At 38.7% G+C, this 16,614-nt stretch overlaps 1 protein-coding gene across 1 annotated transcript in view; it reads left to right on the top strand.

Moving 5' to 3' along the window:
* The window catches only part of NEK10 (NIMA related kinase 10), a 141,924-nt gene extending 127,681 nt beyond the window's left edge, over positions 1 to 14,243 (top strand). The window contains exons 33-37 of the mRNA XM_081106382.1: positions 755 to 865; positions 6,021 to 6,129; positions 8,104 to 8,156; positions 8,241 to 8,296; positions 13,271 to 14,243. Of these exons, the coding sequence (XP_080962508.1) occupies positions 755 to 865; positions 6,021 to 6,129; positions 8,104 to 8,156; positions 8,241 to 8,296; positions 13,271 to 13,319 (378 nt within the window). The 3' untranslated portion in view covers positions 13,320 to 14,243. The remainder of the gene's footprint in view (positions 1 to 754; positions 866 to 6,020; positions 6,130 to 8,103; positions 8,157 to 8,240; positions 8,297 to 13,270) is intronic.
* The last annotated feature ends 2,371 nt before the right edge of the window (positions 14,244 to 16,614 follow it).

Here is a 16,614-nt window from a genome sequence, read left to right as displayed (position 1 = left end):
ATATCTTTATTGATTTCAGAGAGGAAGGGTGGGGGAGAGAGAGATAGAAACATCAATGATGAAAGAGAATCACCGATCGGCTGCCTCCTGCACACCCCCCACTGGGGATGGAGCCCGCAATCCGAGCACGTGCCCCCAACCAGAATTGAACCCGGGACCCTCCAGTCTGCAGTTCAACGCTCTATCCACTGAGCCAAACCAGCTAGGGCCATTCTCTCCTTCTCGATAAGATTGGTCTCTACAGTGTCCAGCTGTATACTCAGGAGCACTCCCAGGCAGGCATCTGATTATGTGCTAACGCAGATATGTGCTTCCTGGTCCAAAGTATGAGAGCCTTCAGGACAGGGCCTTGGTTAGAGAGTAAGCATGGTTTTTGGTTATGAGCATGAGCCAGACACTTAAATACCCGATAGAATACATTCTTCCTCATCAAGTCTGTTCTTTACAAAAGTCAATTTATATGTGCAATTAATATAATTTAGTTGTTACATGAAAAATAATGTCAATACAATGAAAGAACAGTAAGATAAATTAAGCAGCCTTTTGAAAGGCAGCAGAGTAATATATTTTTTCTGGATCATAGAATTAAAAATTGTAACATAGACTCATGCTATTTGGAGTACAATTTAAATTCTTATTTAGTCCTGTTGCGAGAATATTGTTACACTGACCCTCAGTAAATGCTTCCCCGGAGTCAGTCAGCTGTGCACTGTGAACAATTTGCTTATAATGATTGTTTTCTCACTTTATACAGCTTCCTCCAGCGCTGCACCACAATTTGAAAAGAAGGGTTATAGAGAGATTCAAGAAATCCCTCTTCAGCCAGCAGAGTAACCCTTGTAATTTGAAAGCTGAAATTAAAAAGGTATGGTATGCTACATTTAGGAATTCTTCTTTGGCTAACAAAAACACATCCATCGAGTTAAATTTCCCACCTCCTTTGCCTGCTACTCTCTCCTCTATTAAAGGGTATTATTATTTTCTTAGTCCATTCAGGCTGCTATAACAAAAATACCATAAGCCAAGGAGCTTATGAACAACAGAGATTTATTGCCCACCGTTCTGGGAGCTGGAAGTCGAAGACCAGGGTGCCAGCCCGAGGACCCTCTTCTAGGTTGTAGACTGTCTACTTCTCATTGCATCCACACGTGACAGAGGAGACGGGAGCCCACCTAGGCCCATGTTATAAAGGCATTTTTAAAAATAAGAGCACTTATAGAAGGCTTCCTTCCTCTGACCTGATTACCTCTCAAAGGTCCCACCTCGTAATACAGTCACCTTGGGGATTGGTTTCAACATACGAATTTGGGGGGACAAACATTCAGATTGCTTCAGACACTAAGTCAAGAATATGTCTTTGCTTCTCATTTTCTCACCTTTATGTCTGAAGTCATTATTCTCAGAAGACTAGCAGAAAGTTCTTTCCATATTATTGCATGTTTTCCTAAGACTAAATATTAGTAAATATTTTTACTCTAAATAGACTGTAATCTTGTTTTAGAGAACTCTATCCCTATTTTTTATTAGAATGTTCTTCAGCAAGTCCCTAAATTGAGCGTTGCCAGTCTGAGCAAGTCACGTAACCATCTCAACCATGATTTTTTATCACCTCTGAGAACCTTACAGATAGGCTGAACTGTTTGTAAGGTTCTTTCCATCTTGACATTCTACCACCTCCTAGACTTCAGGTGCTAGTAAATATTTCTATTCATACATTCAGAAACTAAATCACAATGAGGTCAAGTCAGCCAGACAGGAAGAAAATTGTTTGTTTCTGTTTAACAACATGGTGACAGGAAATCCCTTTGTCCTGCTCAATAGCATTTTAATACAGGTGTGAAGATGGTCATAAGCTCCCATACCTGTCCCCGAAAGACCCAAGGCCTGGGCAGTTTGGGCCCACCTGGGTACAGATCCTTGGTCCCACTCCAATTTCATATAATTTTTAAAAGTTTCATCACATGCTTAAATGTTGGCACAGTCATGCTTCTAATGACATCTTTTTAAGGGTTCTTTTTCCTTCAATGTCTCCAATCTTAGGCATAAATGTGCTCATTATTCAGGCTCTTTGATAAGAAATTCAGACAGTGTGTTGGCTTTGTTACCTTACATTGGTGGTGGCTGCACATACACACAGAAGAGATGGAAAAAATAAAAGGCACAGAAGCAGATAAACAAAGCCTAAACCCCGACTCACCAGAGATTAGAGAGCCAGGTTTCTTGCATGGGCTGTGTTGGCAAATAAGGCCAAGCAACAAAGCTGGGGGAGATCAGAGCAGAAGTGGGGGAGGCCGCAGATCAATATTTATTTTCACATATTTCTGTATCATCTCACTCACACCAATAAATAGATTTTAAAAAGACAGAAGCTCCAATCTCCCATGAAAAGATGAAAAGATTTTTATGTCCTTATTAAAATGATATTCAGAATAACCCTGGTTGTACACAAAATTCGTTTTAACAGAAATCCCAGCTTGAGGAGATGAAAGTGCCAGACACGAACGGTCTGGTGCACAAAGGTGGCGCGGCTCTTCCCCCGAAGTAATTTTCCATCCGTGCGTGTCTTCAAAGCAAATCATTTTCTCTTTGATTACTTAGGTTTTCACTTTTGATCCCTTCCCTGCTGTCTTTTCTCTCCTAATAGAAGAGAGACTTCCTTTCATTAAATTGCACCCCAACCTTATCTGCCTGCTTCTGTATGATGGCGGCATCTCTCATTAGAGCACCTGCCTTCTGTCCTTGGTCTGGGGAGGTAGAAGCAGGGATGGATGGGTGGTGGCGGGTGTTCAGGGAGCATGGGTGAGGGGGCCCAAAGGGGCATCAATTCATCTTTAATTTCACCTTGGTTAAGAGGCAGATTAAATTCTCCTATGACGAGAGCTCCGGTCCCCTCCTCTGATAGGAGCGTGTGGTGGTTCACGCACCGTGGTGTCTACCCTCCTGATCATTCAGTCGGTCCTCATCTCCTCGGTGCTAAAGAAATCTTCATCCTGGGATGTCAACGTATTTTCTGTCCTTCGCCACTGAACTGAGAAGCCAACTCCTCCGTAAAAACCTTCCATCATTTCCCTGTCCAGAATTCATCTCCCTGCCCCCTACTCCAGGCCCTTCTCACACATATTGCTGTGTTTTAAGTACCTTGTCATCTGCCTTACTTTCCTGTTTTTCCCAAAGGCAGTAAATGTGTCTTATTCTTCTTTGATTCCCCCAGGGTCTTGCACAGTGCCTGGCACATGGTAGGTGCTTGATGTGCAGTTGTTGAATATAGAAAACATTCCATATATATTCCATATGATATACTCTATGTTGGGTCTATATAATACATTCACATATGGATATAGAAGGAAGCCTTCCTGCCCCACCTAGATCTAAATGAGAAGAACCAGTAGCCTCTGTTTTTCCTCCTTTCTGGCATAATCTCTTGTTAATGATGACTTTTGTTCAGAGATGGATTTTTCATCCCCTGTACAACCACAGAAGAGCAGCGAGTGGTGAGGGCACGTCAAACGCATTTGATGTCCACCTTCCCCTCTGGAACTTCTCCTGAAACTTAGGGACCAGGTCTCTAGTCTGAAGGAGTCGTTATGGGATCACTGTGGCTATGACTCACCAGGCTATAGAGAGGAATTAAAAATAAATAAATGAAAAGGAAAATCCTTTTTCTAACAAATGAAGACCCTTATTCATAACTCACCTGAGGTGCTCTTCAGTCCAGTGGGCTCCGCCTTGGCCAGAGCTGCAGAGGAATAAAGCATCCGAGTCATTGTGTAGGTGTCTCTGGGAACTAAAACTTCCAGTATGGGAGGAAGGAGAAACAAACAAGATAGCAGATAGTCACTCAAATTAGAATAGAAAGTATCAATATGAATGAATATGAATTTATGATAAATCACACCTTTTAAAAAATACAGATATTTTCTAATGTTTTCACTAAAGTGGTCTAGAAACTAAACAAGCTGCAACAAACTCCCTTCACACCCAAGTTTTCAGGAAAGTAAAAGGATAGAACTATATTTTTTTCTAAAGTGTAGTGTTTGGCAACATGGAGATTGAAAAACACAAATGGTTTGTTTTTACAGCATCCAAAGTGCATTCATGGGATATAGGTTGCTAATATGAAATGTTTTTATTAAGGTATAAAATGCATAATGCACACAGAGATACATTTACAGCTCCCTGAACTGTAGCACATATGTTCCCCTATGTGACCACCACCTGCACTGACACAGAACAGTTCTCCTCCCCCAGAAGGCTCCTGCCTGCCCTTTCCTGGCCCCTGCCACAATGCACGTATTTTCCTGATTTCTATCCCCATCAGTTAGTTTTGCCTGATTGTGAAAACGTGTATCAGTGAAGTCCTATACTTTGTATTCTTTTGATTCTGGTTCTTTTGCTCAACCCATTTGCTGTGGGTGTCCAGAGTCTGTTCTTTCTCATTGCTTTGAAGAAGTCCACTGGGTAAGCACACCACAACACAACACAGCATCTCTATTTTCCTGCTACCAGGGAACATTAGGGCTGTTTATAGCTTAGGGTTATTGTGAGCAAAAGTGCTATGAACATTCTTATACATTTCTGTTGATGGACAGACATACTCATTTCTTTTGTGTAGCTACCTAAGAGTGGGATTGCTGAGTCATAGGGGAGGCATATGTTGTTTAAGTTTAATGTACACTGCCAAACAGTTTTCCCAGTGATTGAACATGATGTATTTTATTTTATGGGTTTTGTTGTTGTTGTTGTTGTTAATTCTCACCCGAGGATATTTTCCCATTGATTTTTTTAAAGCGAGTGGAAGGGACAGGGAGAGATATATAGAGAGAAACATTGATGTGAGAGAGACAAATCAATTGGTTGCTTCCCATAGGCACCCTGACTGGTTCCAGCAACTCAGGTATGTGCCCTTGACTGGAATTGAACCCTGGGTCCTTCAGTCCACCACCCGGCGCTCTATTCACTGAGCCAAACCGGCTAGGGCACTATGATGTATTTGAATTCATTAACAAAGTATGTGACTCCAAGGTAACCACTATTATGTGGTCCAAATTGTGCCATGTGTTTGTTAATACAAGTCGACATTTTAAAAGTATATTATGTTAGCACAGGCACTAAACCTTGGCCAGTCCACATGCTGGTTGGAATTAAAGGTGAAAGGAGGATAAAAAATGTTTATAGTCAAAAATTTCATTAAAAATTTCAGCTGCACAGAAGGGCATTAAACAATTGCAACTTCAATAAATTCTGTCATTTGGTGAATTACTCTTTCTTTTAGAGCAGTGGCTCTCAACCTTGGCTGCACATTAGAATCACCTGGGGATCTTTTTAAAATCCTGATTTCTGGGCCTCATCCTCCGGAAATTCTGTTTCTTTGTTACTAATGTTGTGGCCCCACCCCATAACAAAGAAACAGAATTTCCAGAGGATGAGGCCCAGAAATCAGGAGTTTAAAAACATTCCCAGGTGATACTAATGTGCAGCCAAAGTTGAGAACCACTGCTTTAGAGTGTTGGGAATCAATGTGTGGAAATTAAAATTAATTAATAGTTATTCAGGAAAATGTATTAAGAAATGTGTTTGCTTTGGTAGGAGAAGAAGGCATTGTTCAAAACAGATAGGTGGTTTGGGCTAAACATATTGTTCTGTTGGATAATTGAAGTTCATTCCACCTATGCATGATTAAAAAAAAACACAAAACACCACATTTTGATATCCCAATCCGTGACATTATTTTTCTATCTATTTTTTATTTCGCTCTCATAAAGCTATAAAGTGTAGCGTTTTTTTCTTTTCATATGACCAGGGAATTATCTAACTTGCTCTCGGTGTAACTTGGCTGTTTCTGATTTATACGTTATTTTGGAAGGAAGAAGATGTGTGTGTATCTATTTACAAGGGATTGAAATGCACAGAGCACTAAATTTTCTGTGCAGTCGCAGGGAAATGGAAAAGCGCACATAGAGGCCTCCTGCCATTTGCTTCTGAGTGTAAAAGATGATGTGGTTTTGCTTTTTCTGTTCCAGTTATCTCAGGGATCTCCAGAACCGATCGAGCCCAACTTTTTCACGGCGGATTATCATTTATTACATCACTCAGCAGGTGGAAACAGTCTGTCCCCAAGTGAACCGGCAGGTAATGGTCTCCAGCATGGGAAATCTGACGCTCACAGAGAAATATAGCTGTTGGAGCGAGAGCTACCTTTAAAGATTATAATCTTCAATTTAAAAGAAAAATAGAGCTTATTTTGATTGTCTAGGGAAATAGTTCCGAGGGATACGGTAGGAATCTAGAAATTCCCTGAGATTTACTTTCCCTACTCGTGGCAGCTTCCTTGATCATTAATACTATAAACTAACAGCAGAATCCGTGTGGGTGAATTATATTTCCTTTTATTTCTTCTTATCTAGTGATGACAAATCAAATGCCCCAAAGCATCCAGGGAAATAAAAAGCAGAAATGAAGAGTTTGAATATTTAAAATGGAGAAAATTTGAACCTTATGTGAAGGATCCACATCCGACATATTTAAATTTTTTTCTTTTGCACAAATCTCACATCAGGGGGCTATATATAGCATAGGGACTAAAGGTACAGATTCTTACAGATTCTAGACATAGATGCCTAGATTCACATCTGGGCTCATCCATTTAGTAGCTGATCTTGGGCAAGTTATTTGACCTTTCTGCATCCAGTTTCTTGCCTATAAAATGGGGATAAAAATGGTACCCGTATCACAGAGTTAAAGTGAGGATCCGTCCATGTAAACTCAGAAAAAGTGCTTGGCCATTAGTAGGGGCTCAACAAATGTTACATGTCTTGTGACATTTGAACTCTCAGAAGTTTTCAAGCTACTTGACGTTTCAGAATTCCTCCATAGTTTGAGTCCCTGTAAACTATAGTTACATCACTCAGTGGAATGGATAGAAGTCCAGTTTACAGTTAAATGAAGACTTGTCATCTCAGCCTAGAAAAATACTCACTTTGGTTGTGTCTTTGTGGTTGCCTAATGTAGGCAAATTATTTCATGTATTAATTATTAAATTTTCCCTAAGTCTTCGATTCCTGGGATAAAGCTATCCTGTGTAGGCAGAATTTCACGTGAAATAGATCCCGAGAAATCCATAAGGTGGAGATAAACTGTTGTCTAAAGTCATTTGCTTTTGAAAGCATCTCCCAGGCAGGCGAGTCAGTCTGCAGGTGAGCCTTCTGACAACAGCAGCTCTGTGAACTGAAGAGTCTGGCAGAAGTCTCTCTGTGGCCTGAGAGCAAGTGGACAGATTGGACCAGGACAGCTGGACACCCCATCCCAGAGTAGACCAGGAATATCCCTTGTCACAGCAGGCTGGGCAAAAGCAAAGACAGCAGATCCTGGGGGTTTAAAAGCAAGCTTCCTCATACCTCCCATGCTCATGCCTCCCCTTGACCTTCAACCCATTTTTTTTCTTCTCTCTCCAAACTGGCAGGGGAGCCCCAGGGCATCCACACAAGTCAGTGTTGACTGATTTGAGTGGAAGCTGGTTGATGTTGCTTTGGGTGGCATCAGGGTGGCTTACGGTGTTAGCATTTCATACTCAGACCAAACATCAAAACAAGTATTGCCTTTTGGCATTAAATGTATAGATTTTATTTCCCTCTAGGCAGCCGTAGGAAAGGGTCAGGTCTTTTGTTACCTTTTACTGTCTTTCTGCTTCCTTCTAAAAATTTATCTTCTTTCTAGCACTTATCTATTCTCTACCTTGTGGACTAGTAAGAGTTCAGTGATCAGAACACTCACCCATCAGGTAGTTGCAGTTTGGAATCACTTCTCTCTCTCTCTCTCTCTCTCTCTCTCTCTCTCTCTCTCTCTCTCTCTCTCTCTCTCTCTCAATGGAGGAATACCCTAAATCTTTGTGTATTATTTTGTGATGGCTACCTCAAAAGCACCTATGTATCACAGGAAGAGAAAAAGTTTGACTGTTCTAAGCCAAGACTATTTGGAATGTTTGCAAGTGCTCATTTTCATCATTAAAAAACTGACCTGTTCTCCCTGCAGTTGAGCCATTATTGCCAATAAAGTCTAACTAAGAAAATGTGAACCAAATGTCAGATTTTCCATCATTTATTGCAGGCCTCCCCACCAGCTCTGACTTGGAGGAGGGAATAACGTATGAGCAGATGCAGGTGAGGTTTCGGCAGTACCTCTGGATGATTTTATTTTGTTGCTTTTTAACTCAATGCTAACCCGATTTTTTTTTCCAACTGTAGACTGTGATTGAAGAAGTCCTAGAGGAAAGTGGTTATTACAATTTTACTTCTAACAGGTGAGCTCTAGAGTTTGCTTTCCAATTTGAAATATCATTTGAGATCATTGGATATTAGATCTGGTTTCTCTATATTTGATTCCAGAGGGCTTTCCCAACTTTTATTTTAAACACTTTTTTAAAATGTCTTGTCTCGGACTAGATATAGCATTGGTAGAATATATGTCTCTCATGTTTTGTACAGATGCAGTGTTGTTGAAAAAAAAGGGTGACCACTGAGTAGTAATTTACTCCCATAAAAATATGAGCACAGTAAAATTTTTAGATTTTTTTTAAAAAATTAAGCAGTTGTTTGCTCCATTCCATTAGAGCTGTAATCTCATATTTCCATCCCTGAAATTTACCCATTGCTTGTATAGGATGCAAGAGGGGAAATGCAGCAAAACAATCACTTCTGTTTACTTTATGTTTGTGAGAGAGGGTCTTGTTGTTATGTGTTGCCATTTGAGTACCCTATACAGAAGTTGTATAGTATCTTCTACTATAACCATTATTGATGCTCTAAAAATATACTCTATTTTGTCAATTTAGTCCAGTTCTGGATTCCTACAGTTTTACTCTTGGGCATGGTGTTGGGCACAAAGATTTGAGTTCAGTTAGTTTATTTAAGAGGCAATTCCAGGAAGCACTGGTAGGGGAAGAGATCATTCAATAGAAAAATCAACGAAATATTAATTATCTCTTCCCCAAGCAAGTTACCATTGTAGATGACTGGAGCTTGATCCCACCAGAGAATCTGAGAGCCTGTATAGAACATGGGTCTCACTATTCCTCCAATTTCCACCAATTATTGTTTGAGGCCTTTCCCCAGGAGATGTTAGTTACCTGGCATTTCTGGCCTCCTGGAAAGTGGACAAAGCCTATTCTATAGGCCAGAGAAACTCTCAAGGCAAAAAAAGAAGAAGATGCTGGCCGTTGGAGTCAGGCCGGCATGCTTCGAAGTGGTAAGGAGGAAGGAATATGAGAATTGACAGTGTCTACTACACACCAGTCGTGTCTTGAGTTTTCCAAGAAGCCACACAGAATATGCATGGATAGTAAGCAACCACATACACATTATATATGGCTAAAAGTAGCTGTAGGAAGCATAGTCTTATGGAGTTTGTTCTCCCAAAGTGGCCTTTTATTGCCTGGAGGAGCTGCCTTCCTTTCTAACTAGTGAAACTATCTTGTGACATGATTTAAATTATTCAAGAAGTCTTCCCCAAAGATAACTATTAGTAGCCATGTTGAGAGAAAGAGGGCCCAAGAACATCCTGTGAAGGTCATTATATGGAAATTAGATTCTTTGTGAGGTTAGTTCAGTTTCCAACATTGTTTTTCCTTCTGTTTCACGAGTTGTTCTTATGAATCACACATGAGATTATTCACCTGCTTGTTCTTTTGGTGTGGCAATATATTTCCAAAATACTACCTTCATAAATGTAGTTCTGTTTTGATTTGTAACTGAAATGATGAGTAATTCTCATTTTCCAAGGATATATTGTTAATAGAAATCTCCATCTCCGTGTTCACTAGCTTTCCAGCATTCCTGGAGAGATGTAATTTTTCACTGTCTACTCCCGGACTGGAAACACTCAGCCTTCCATGGATAGTGTGAATGTCTCTGTTCTTGACTCTTAGCATCTTATTTCAAGTGCTTTGTCTTAAGTGTGGGCAAAAGTAATACTTGTCAGTTTTAATACTTGTTTTTTTTGTGTGTGTTTTTTGTGGAGATGCTGGGGAATGAATCAGTTTTTAATCTGTATCTTCTCAGAGACTCAGGATCATGGGCAATAACTATCTTCATATTTTGCAGAAAAATCAACTAAATATTAACCAAAAAAACAGGTGTTTAAGGAACTTAGAGAACTTTTTACATGAGCTAATTTTCCTTTAAAAAAAACAAAACAATTTCAGCCTTATTTTGAAAAATTTGCTTATGTTTTTCAGTTCTACTATCACATTTTGAAAATAAAAATCAAACATTACTTTTACTTCCAAAGACATATTCCCGTATTAAAAGACATTTCAAATTCTCTTATTATGATAGGTAAGATGCTTAATAACAAAGGCAAAAAATTATTCACATTTGTATTCAGAATTGTGAATAGAATAGGAAGACATGATTTAAATGATCAAGTTCAAGCAACATAGGATATATATAAAATATTCTTGAAAATGCTTTAAATGAAAATGATTCACCCATGTATAAATCCATATAACCATAACACTCCCTTTTCTGCTTCTACTAGCAATGCCTATGCACATTAAATATCTATTTTATATATTCATCAGTTAAATGGGAGTGGGAGGAGCAATGCAAGTTGATTCAATGTAGATCACTTTTTATCTTGCATATCCCTATTTCTCAACACATATTTCTTGGGAGAAAGACTCTTTACAGTTGACTAGTAAAAAGAACCCTTGGTTTTGTTTACTGGTATTCCAAATTAATTCCCAAGAAATAATTCAAGCTCTACTTAGAAGAACCTAATACTTTAGAAGCTGGAAATACACATAATTTCAAATACAAATCAAATCAGCTGTGACAGTAATGATTTCTTTTATAATCAAAGGATAGAGGATGTTAACTATCACAGAACATGTATAGGTATTTAGAATCATTAGATTGTGTTTTCCCAAATACCTCTTAGAGAAGAGCTAATATTGCCAGAGATATTAATAGATGTTCCCTGAAAAATAAAGTTTCATGACCAAATATATTTGGGAAACTCTGAATGTACAATTTTCCATTTGTGAAGAATGTTGACACACATACCGTATGAAAGACCCTGAGATGGACTGTAGGAAAGAAAACTGTTGACTTTGTTTAGCCCAGTAATTCCTCAGCTTTTACTGGGAACACAAGTTGAGAAAAACTGCCCTAGCAATATGATTAGAAATGGGAAACATTGTTTTTTTTGTTTTTTGTTTTTTTTAATTTATTGCTTAAAGTATTGCAAAGGGTATTACATATGTGTCCATTTTATCCCCCCGCCCTAGACAGTCCCCTAGCCTCCCCTATCCCCCAGTGTCTTATGTCCATTGGTTATGCTTATATGCATGCATACAAGTCCTTTAGTTGATCTCTTACCCCCCTACCTCCTGCCCCCCAACGCTCCCCGGCCTTCCCGCTGTAGTTTGACAATCTGTTTGAGGCAGCTCTGCCTCTGTATCTATTATTGTTCAAAAGTTTATAATGGTCTCTATTATCCATGAATGAGTGAGATCATGTGGTATTTTTCCTTCATTGACTGGCTTATTTCACTTAGCATAATGCTCTCCAGTTCCATCCATGACGTTGCAAATGGTAAGAGTTCCTTCCTTTTTAGAGCAGCATAGTATTCCATCGTGTAGATGTACCACAGTTTTCTAATCCATTCATCTACTGATGGGCACTTAGGCTGTTTCCAGATCTTAGCTATGGTGAATTGTGCTGCTATGAACATAGGGGTGCATATATCCTTTCTGATTGGTGTTTCTGGTTTCTTGGGATATATTCCTAGAAGTGGGATCACAGGGTCAAATGGGAGTTCCATTTTCAGTTTTTTGAGGAAACTCCATACTGTCTTCCATAGTGGCTGCACCAGTCTGCATTCCCACCAGCAGTGCACAAGTGTTCCTTTTTCTCCACATCCTCTCCAGCACTTGTCGTTTGTTGATTTGTTGATGATAGCCAGTCTGACAGGTGTGAGATGGTACCTCATTGTTGTTTTGATTTGCATCTCTCGGATGATTAGTGACTTTGAGCATGTTTTCATATGTCTCTTGGCTTTCTGAATGTCCTCTTTTGAAAGGTGTCTATTTAGGTCCTTTGCCCATTTTTTGATTGGATTGTTTATCTTCCTTTTGTTAAGTTGTATGAGTTCAGAAATGGGAAACATTGTTTTAACTCCTCTGCCAGTGTCTACTCAGATCTGCTATTGTTCTCATTATCTTCATCATCATCATCATCATTAGAAAATGTTATTAAATTACAATGCACAGAGAATTATATACCTAATTCCTGTTTACAACTTAAGACTGTCCAAATTTATACACACATCTACAAAGCATCAAGATAGCAACTAAAGCATTAAGCCACGAAATAACACATTTTCAGCTTAAAGACTTTGTTTAGGGATAGAGCCATGCCACTGGCATCTAGCTATTTCTAGAACTATTTAAATAATGAGGATAGTGCTGGGGCAGTTGGTAGAAAGAATCTCTCTGGCACAAAATGCTGCATTAGTTTAAAAAAATGGTAACAGAAACAGAAATAGCAGCAAGAAACCATAACCAAATAGGGGATTCTTCATTTCTGGGCTTCTGGGAAGGGGAGCTAGGCCGGAGTGGAGAGGAAGAAAGCAGGGTAAAGAAAATGAAACAAGGTCAAAACAAACTTGGCCAGCCCAAAGCAGATCATTTCTAGGGTTATATGATTAATCATATTTGACACATAAACATTTAACTTTCTTACCAGAAAGATACAGCCTAGCGTGCCTTAATGTTCTCATTGTTGTTTGTGAGAGTAAAACTGAGTTCTGTGAGCAAATAGATGACAAATATATACTTAGAGGTAACATTAATATTTTATTTTGTAACGATAAAATATGTGTTGAGAAATAGGGATATGCAAGATAAAAAGAGATCTACATTGAATCAATTTGCATTGCTTCCCTCCCCCCATTAACTGATGAATATATAAAATATTTAATGTGCATAGGCATTTAAATGTACAAGCTACTTTGAATAGGTGTTTATTTTTGCACTATACAAGGTTATCAGTTCCTATTGAGTTCCTAATTTGACAAAGGCATTCATTGTGTTGGCCCTGAACATTAGTAAAAGGTTGCTTTCTAAAAATCTCCTCATCCTATTATTATTTAGAACCACTTTTTTACTTGTTGTGATTTATTTACTTATACATCTGAGCAACTGCTCTGGAAATGGAATGTGTAAGCTAAAATATTCGTGACTCTATAGAACTCTCTCCACTTCTGAATCTTCTAGGTATCACTCCTATCCATGGGGGACCAAGAACCACCCAACCAAAAGATGAAAATGCTGCACTTTGAATGAACGTGGTTCTCCCAGTGAAGTTCAAGTTCGGGACTTCCGCCACCACTGCAAGATGCCTGAGGACTGGGTGCTGTTAAGAGAGTGTGGAGGAGAAAAGACCACGATGCCATGGTGCTGGCAGGACCTCTTTCTGGAGGTCTGGTGGTAGGCTCTGTGAGGGCTGCAATGCTTGGAGGCTCAATTCCTGGGATGCATTACACACGGGATGACAGGGCTCCCAGTGTGCTCCTGGGAGAAGATGCTGCAAATTCACCTGCGGGAAGAAAACCCACTCCTCACAGAACTTTCCTCCGAGTTAGAAAAAATGAACACCTTGTCATATTTTTCAAAGAAATATTTTATACTTAGAATTGCTAAGTTCAGAGACATCTACCCTTCCATGTATAAAAAATAGTTTTAGATAAAGAAAATTATAGGACTCAAAATAATAACATATTGGGTGATTCACTGTATCTCCCATTTTTTTAATCTTAAAAGATATTTAAAATGTGATTGAATTTTTTTTTGTTTGTTTTAATGAAAGGATTGGTTCTCTCTTAACCACTTGGGTGCTAGTGGTCTTGAACCCGGATACAGTGTAGACAGTATTGTAACCTTGCACAGCCTCTGGGAATAACTATCAAATAGTCATATTTAAGTTAGAGTAATAGAACATATGGATGTACAGTGTGTATATGTACATATGAGTGGAGGCAGAGGGGATTTGGATTAGGCTAATGCTTTGCTGCTAATCAAACTTATAGTGTTTTTAGAGCACTTTGAAGAGTTCATAGAATCTATGAAAGAGATGCAATATTCCTTGTTCTAAGTCCCCCCTTACTAAAATTACATTGTTATAAAATTTCTATTGTTGAAAATTTGAAATGAAAATAAGTTATATAATAAAATCGAAGTTCCTTGATTCATTGAGACATCCCTTAAAAAGAGAAATCAGAATACCAAACAGTGTCCCATTCCTATATAGAAAGAATTTATGATGGAAACTTTCTAGATTCTTATTAGGCTATAATATCTTCATTTGGCTTCTTATAACTTCTGTAATGTCAAGAAATGCCCTTATTGTCAAATCAGACTGCACTTCTAATTCCTTAAAGAATATTTTAATGCTATATAATTAGTAATCTGAAGTTAGGCTTTTTGTTTACTTTTCACTGAGTTCTGTTATCTTTATTTACATTGGTATATTTTTAGCACAATTGAATAGGATTTATTTCAATATATTTGCAGTGGTTAAAACACTAACCTGTTGTATAGAATGGGAAACTATTTTAATGTGAATCCATCTTGTTTTACAATTAGCATGTTTAATACTTAAATGATACCCAAATTCCCTTTAGCTAATGCCTTTGAAGACTGTTAATGAATCTTTGTCTTTAAGCCAAAGTAATAACAAATACAGTGCAATTTATAGATTCACATCTAATTTAAAATCATAGATGCAAATATAGTAATGAAAAATTTCATTTTCGGCTTTCAAACCAATTCCATCCAAATGTGAAATTTACACGTGAAATCAAAATGCTGTGGTTTTGTTGATCTAAACCAAGCAAAATTGTATTCCTATTCCATTTAATTTGAACTGGAACTATTACTTTTTATGTTTGATTTTTTAAAAATATATGGCACATTTTCTCATTGTATAGGAATCATAGGCCTAGAGGGGCAGTACTTAGCAATAACTGAAGCTATGTGGTGAAAGTTTGAACAATGAAGTTCTTTATCAAATGACAATATATAGAAAAGAATAGTCTTCAGAGGTCACAGGTTGGTTAGAGAAGAGACATTATGTCTGGAAGATGGTCTTCAGTGCATGCAGTCAATCTCATTAATGCACTGAGCAGAAGATTTCCATCTCACACTTTCAGGCCAGACGAACAACATGGATTATTAGGAGCCAGTAAAAATGAACAAAAATAAGCAAATGCATGTCTTGTTCAGCAGCAGCTTCAGGCCCAGCACTGATAAGTGGATTCTTTTGCCAAAAATAATGGAGGTGTGCTGTTTGAATCCCTCCCTTTAACTACCAGTTACTGAGTCAACATTCTCCCAGGTAAGAACAAGCATTTAAGAGGAAGTTAGGTCCTGGTAAGGAACCACTTTGTGCACGGAGCACATCCCAACAGCAAAGTTAACTTTCAAAAGCGTTGTCTTTCAAATAACAAGCTCCACTCCCCCTTACAAGGGAACAAGAAGGATCGTTTTGTTTTGACGATCTGAACTGTCTTCTAGTGCAAAGAAATTGTTACTTGAACTTGAGACCTCATCATCTTTCCTTGATTGCATTTTCAAAGGTTCTCTTTCTTTTGTATGAGTTTTAATTAAGTGTTGCGTAATGAAATCCCTGTGAATCTATCTCATGCTCAGTCGCTGAATATTTGTATGGGACAGAATATGAGTCAGTCTTTTCAGATCACCTTTGTTACACAGGCACTTCCGTGAATGATGTTATGATCCACCAGCTCTATCTGAATATGTGTATTTGAAACCTTAGTTTGCTTCTTCAGAGCAAAATGTTCCTTCTCAGGGAAGTGACTGCAGCAGGCCTATGAGCTTCCTGGTTGTTAACCTGGTCTCCTTCCAGATGTATTTCATTAGAGATCTTCAGGACATAGGAATATGCGCACTAGACCCAGTGCTCACGGGGGAATTTCAGAAACCTAGAGAAATGCTGCTTGAGTTTAATATGAGTCCTGGTGAGGCAGTGGTCTTTGTGCATAATCTGCTTCGGCATTCTGAAGCGGAACCTTGTTAGCAAACACTGTTATAAAGTTTACCCAAATGGTATAACTGACTAGGAGTTAAGGTCTTCCTAGAGGTACCGTCAATTTTTTAAATACCACAATTTTTTTTCCTTTTTTTTTTTATTGTCTAAAGTTTTACATATGTCTCCTTTTTCCTGGCTTGACCCTCCTTCCCCAGCCATTCCCACCCCCGCGAGCAAGCCCCTACTGCCTCAGTGTCTGTGTCCATTGGTTATGCTAATATGCATCATACACGTCGGTTGGTTGTTCTCTAACCTTCCCCTCCCCTGCCATTTGTCTCTGGATCTATTCTTGTTCATCAAATTATGTTGATCCTTATATCCCACAAATGAGTGAGATCATATGATATTTATCTTTCTCCAACTGGCTTATTTCGCTTAGCATAATGCTCTCCAGTGCCATCCATGCTGTTGCAAGTGGTAAAAGTTCCTTCTTTTTTATAGCGGCGTAGTATTCCATTGTGTAGATGTACCACAGTTTCTTAATCCACTCATCTGCTGACAGGCACTTAGG

The sequence above is a fragment of the Myotis nattereri genome (genome assembly GCF_964212035.1).
Source record: "Myotis nattereri genome assembly, chromosome: 14".
In the NCBI taxonomy this organism is placed as follows: domain Eukaryota; kingdom Metazoa; phylum Chordata; class Mammalia; order Chiroptera; family Vespertilionidae; genus Myotis; species Myotis nattereri.
This window is presented reverse-complemented; position numbering and strand designations above follow the sequence as displayed.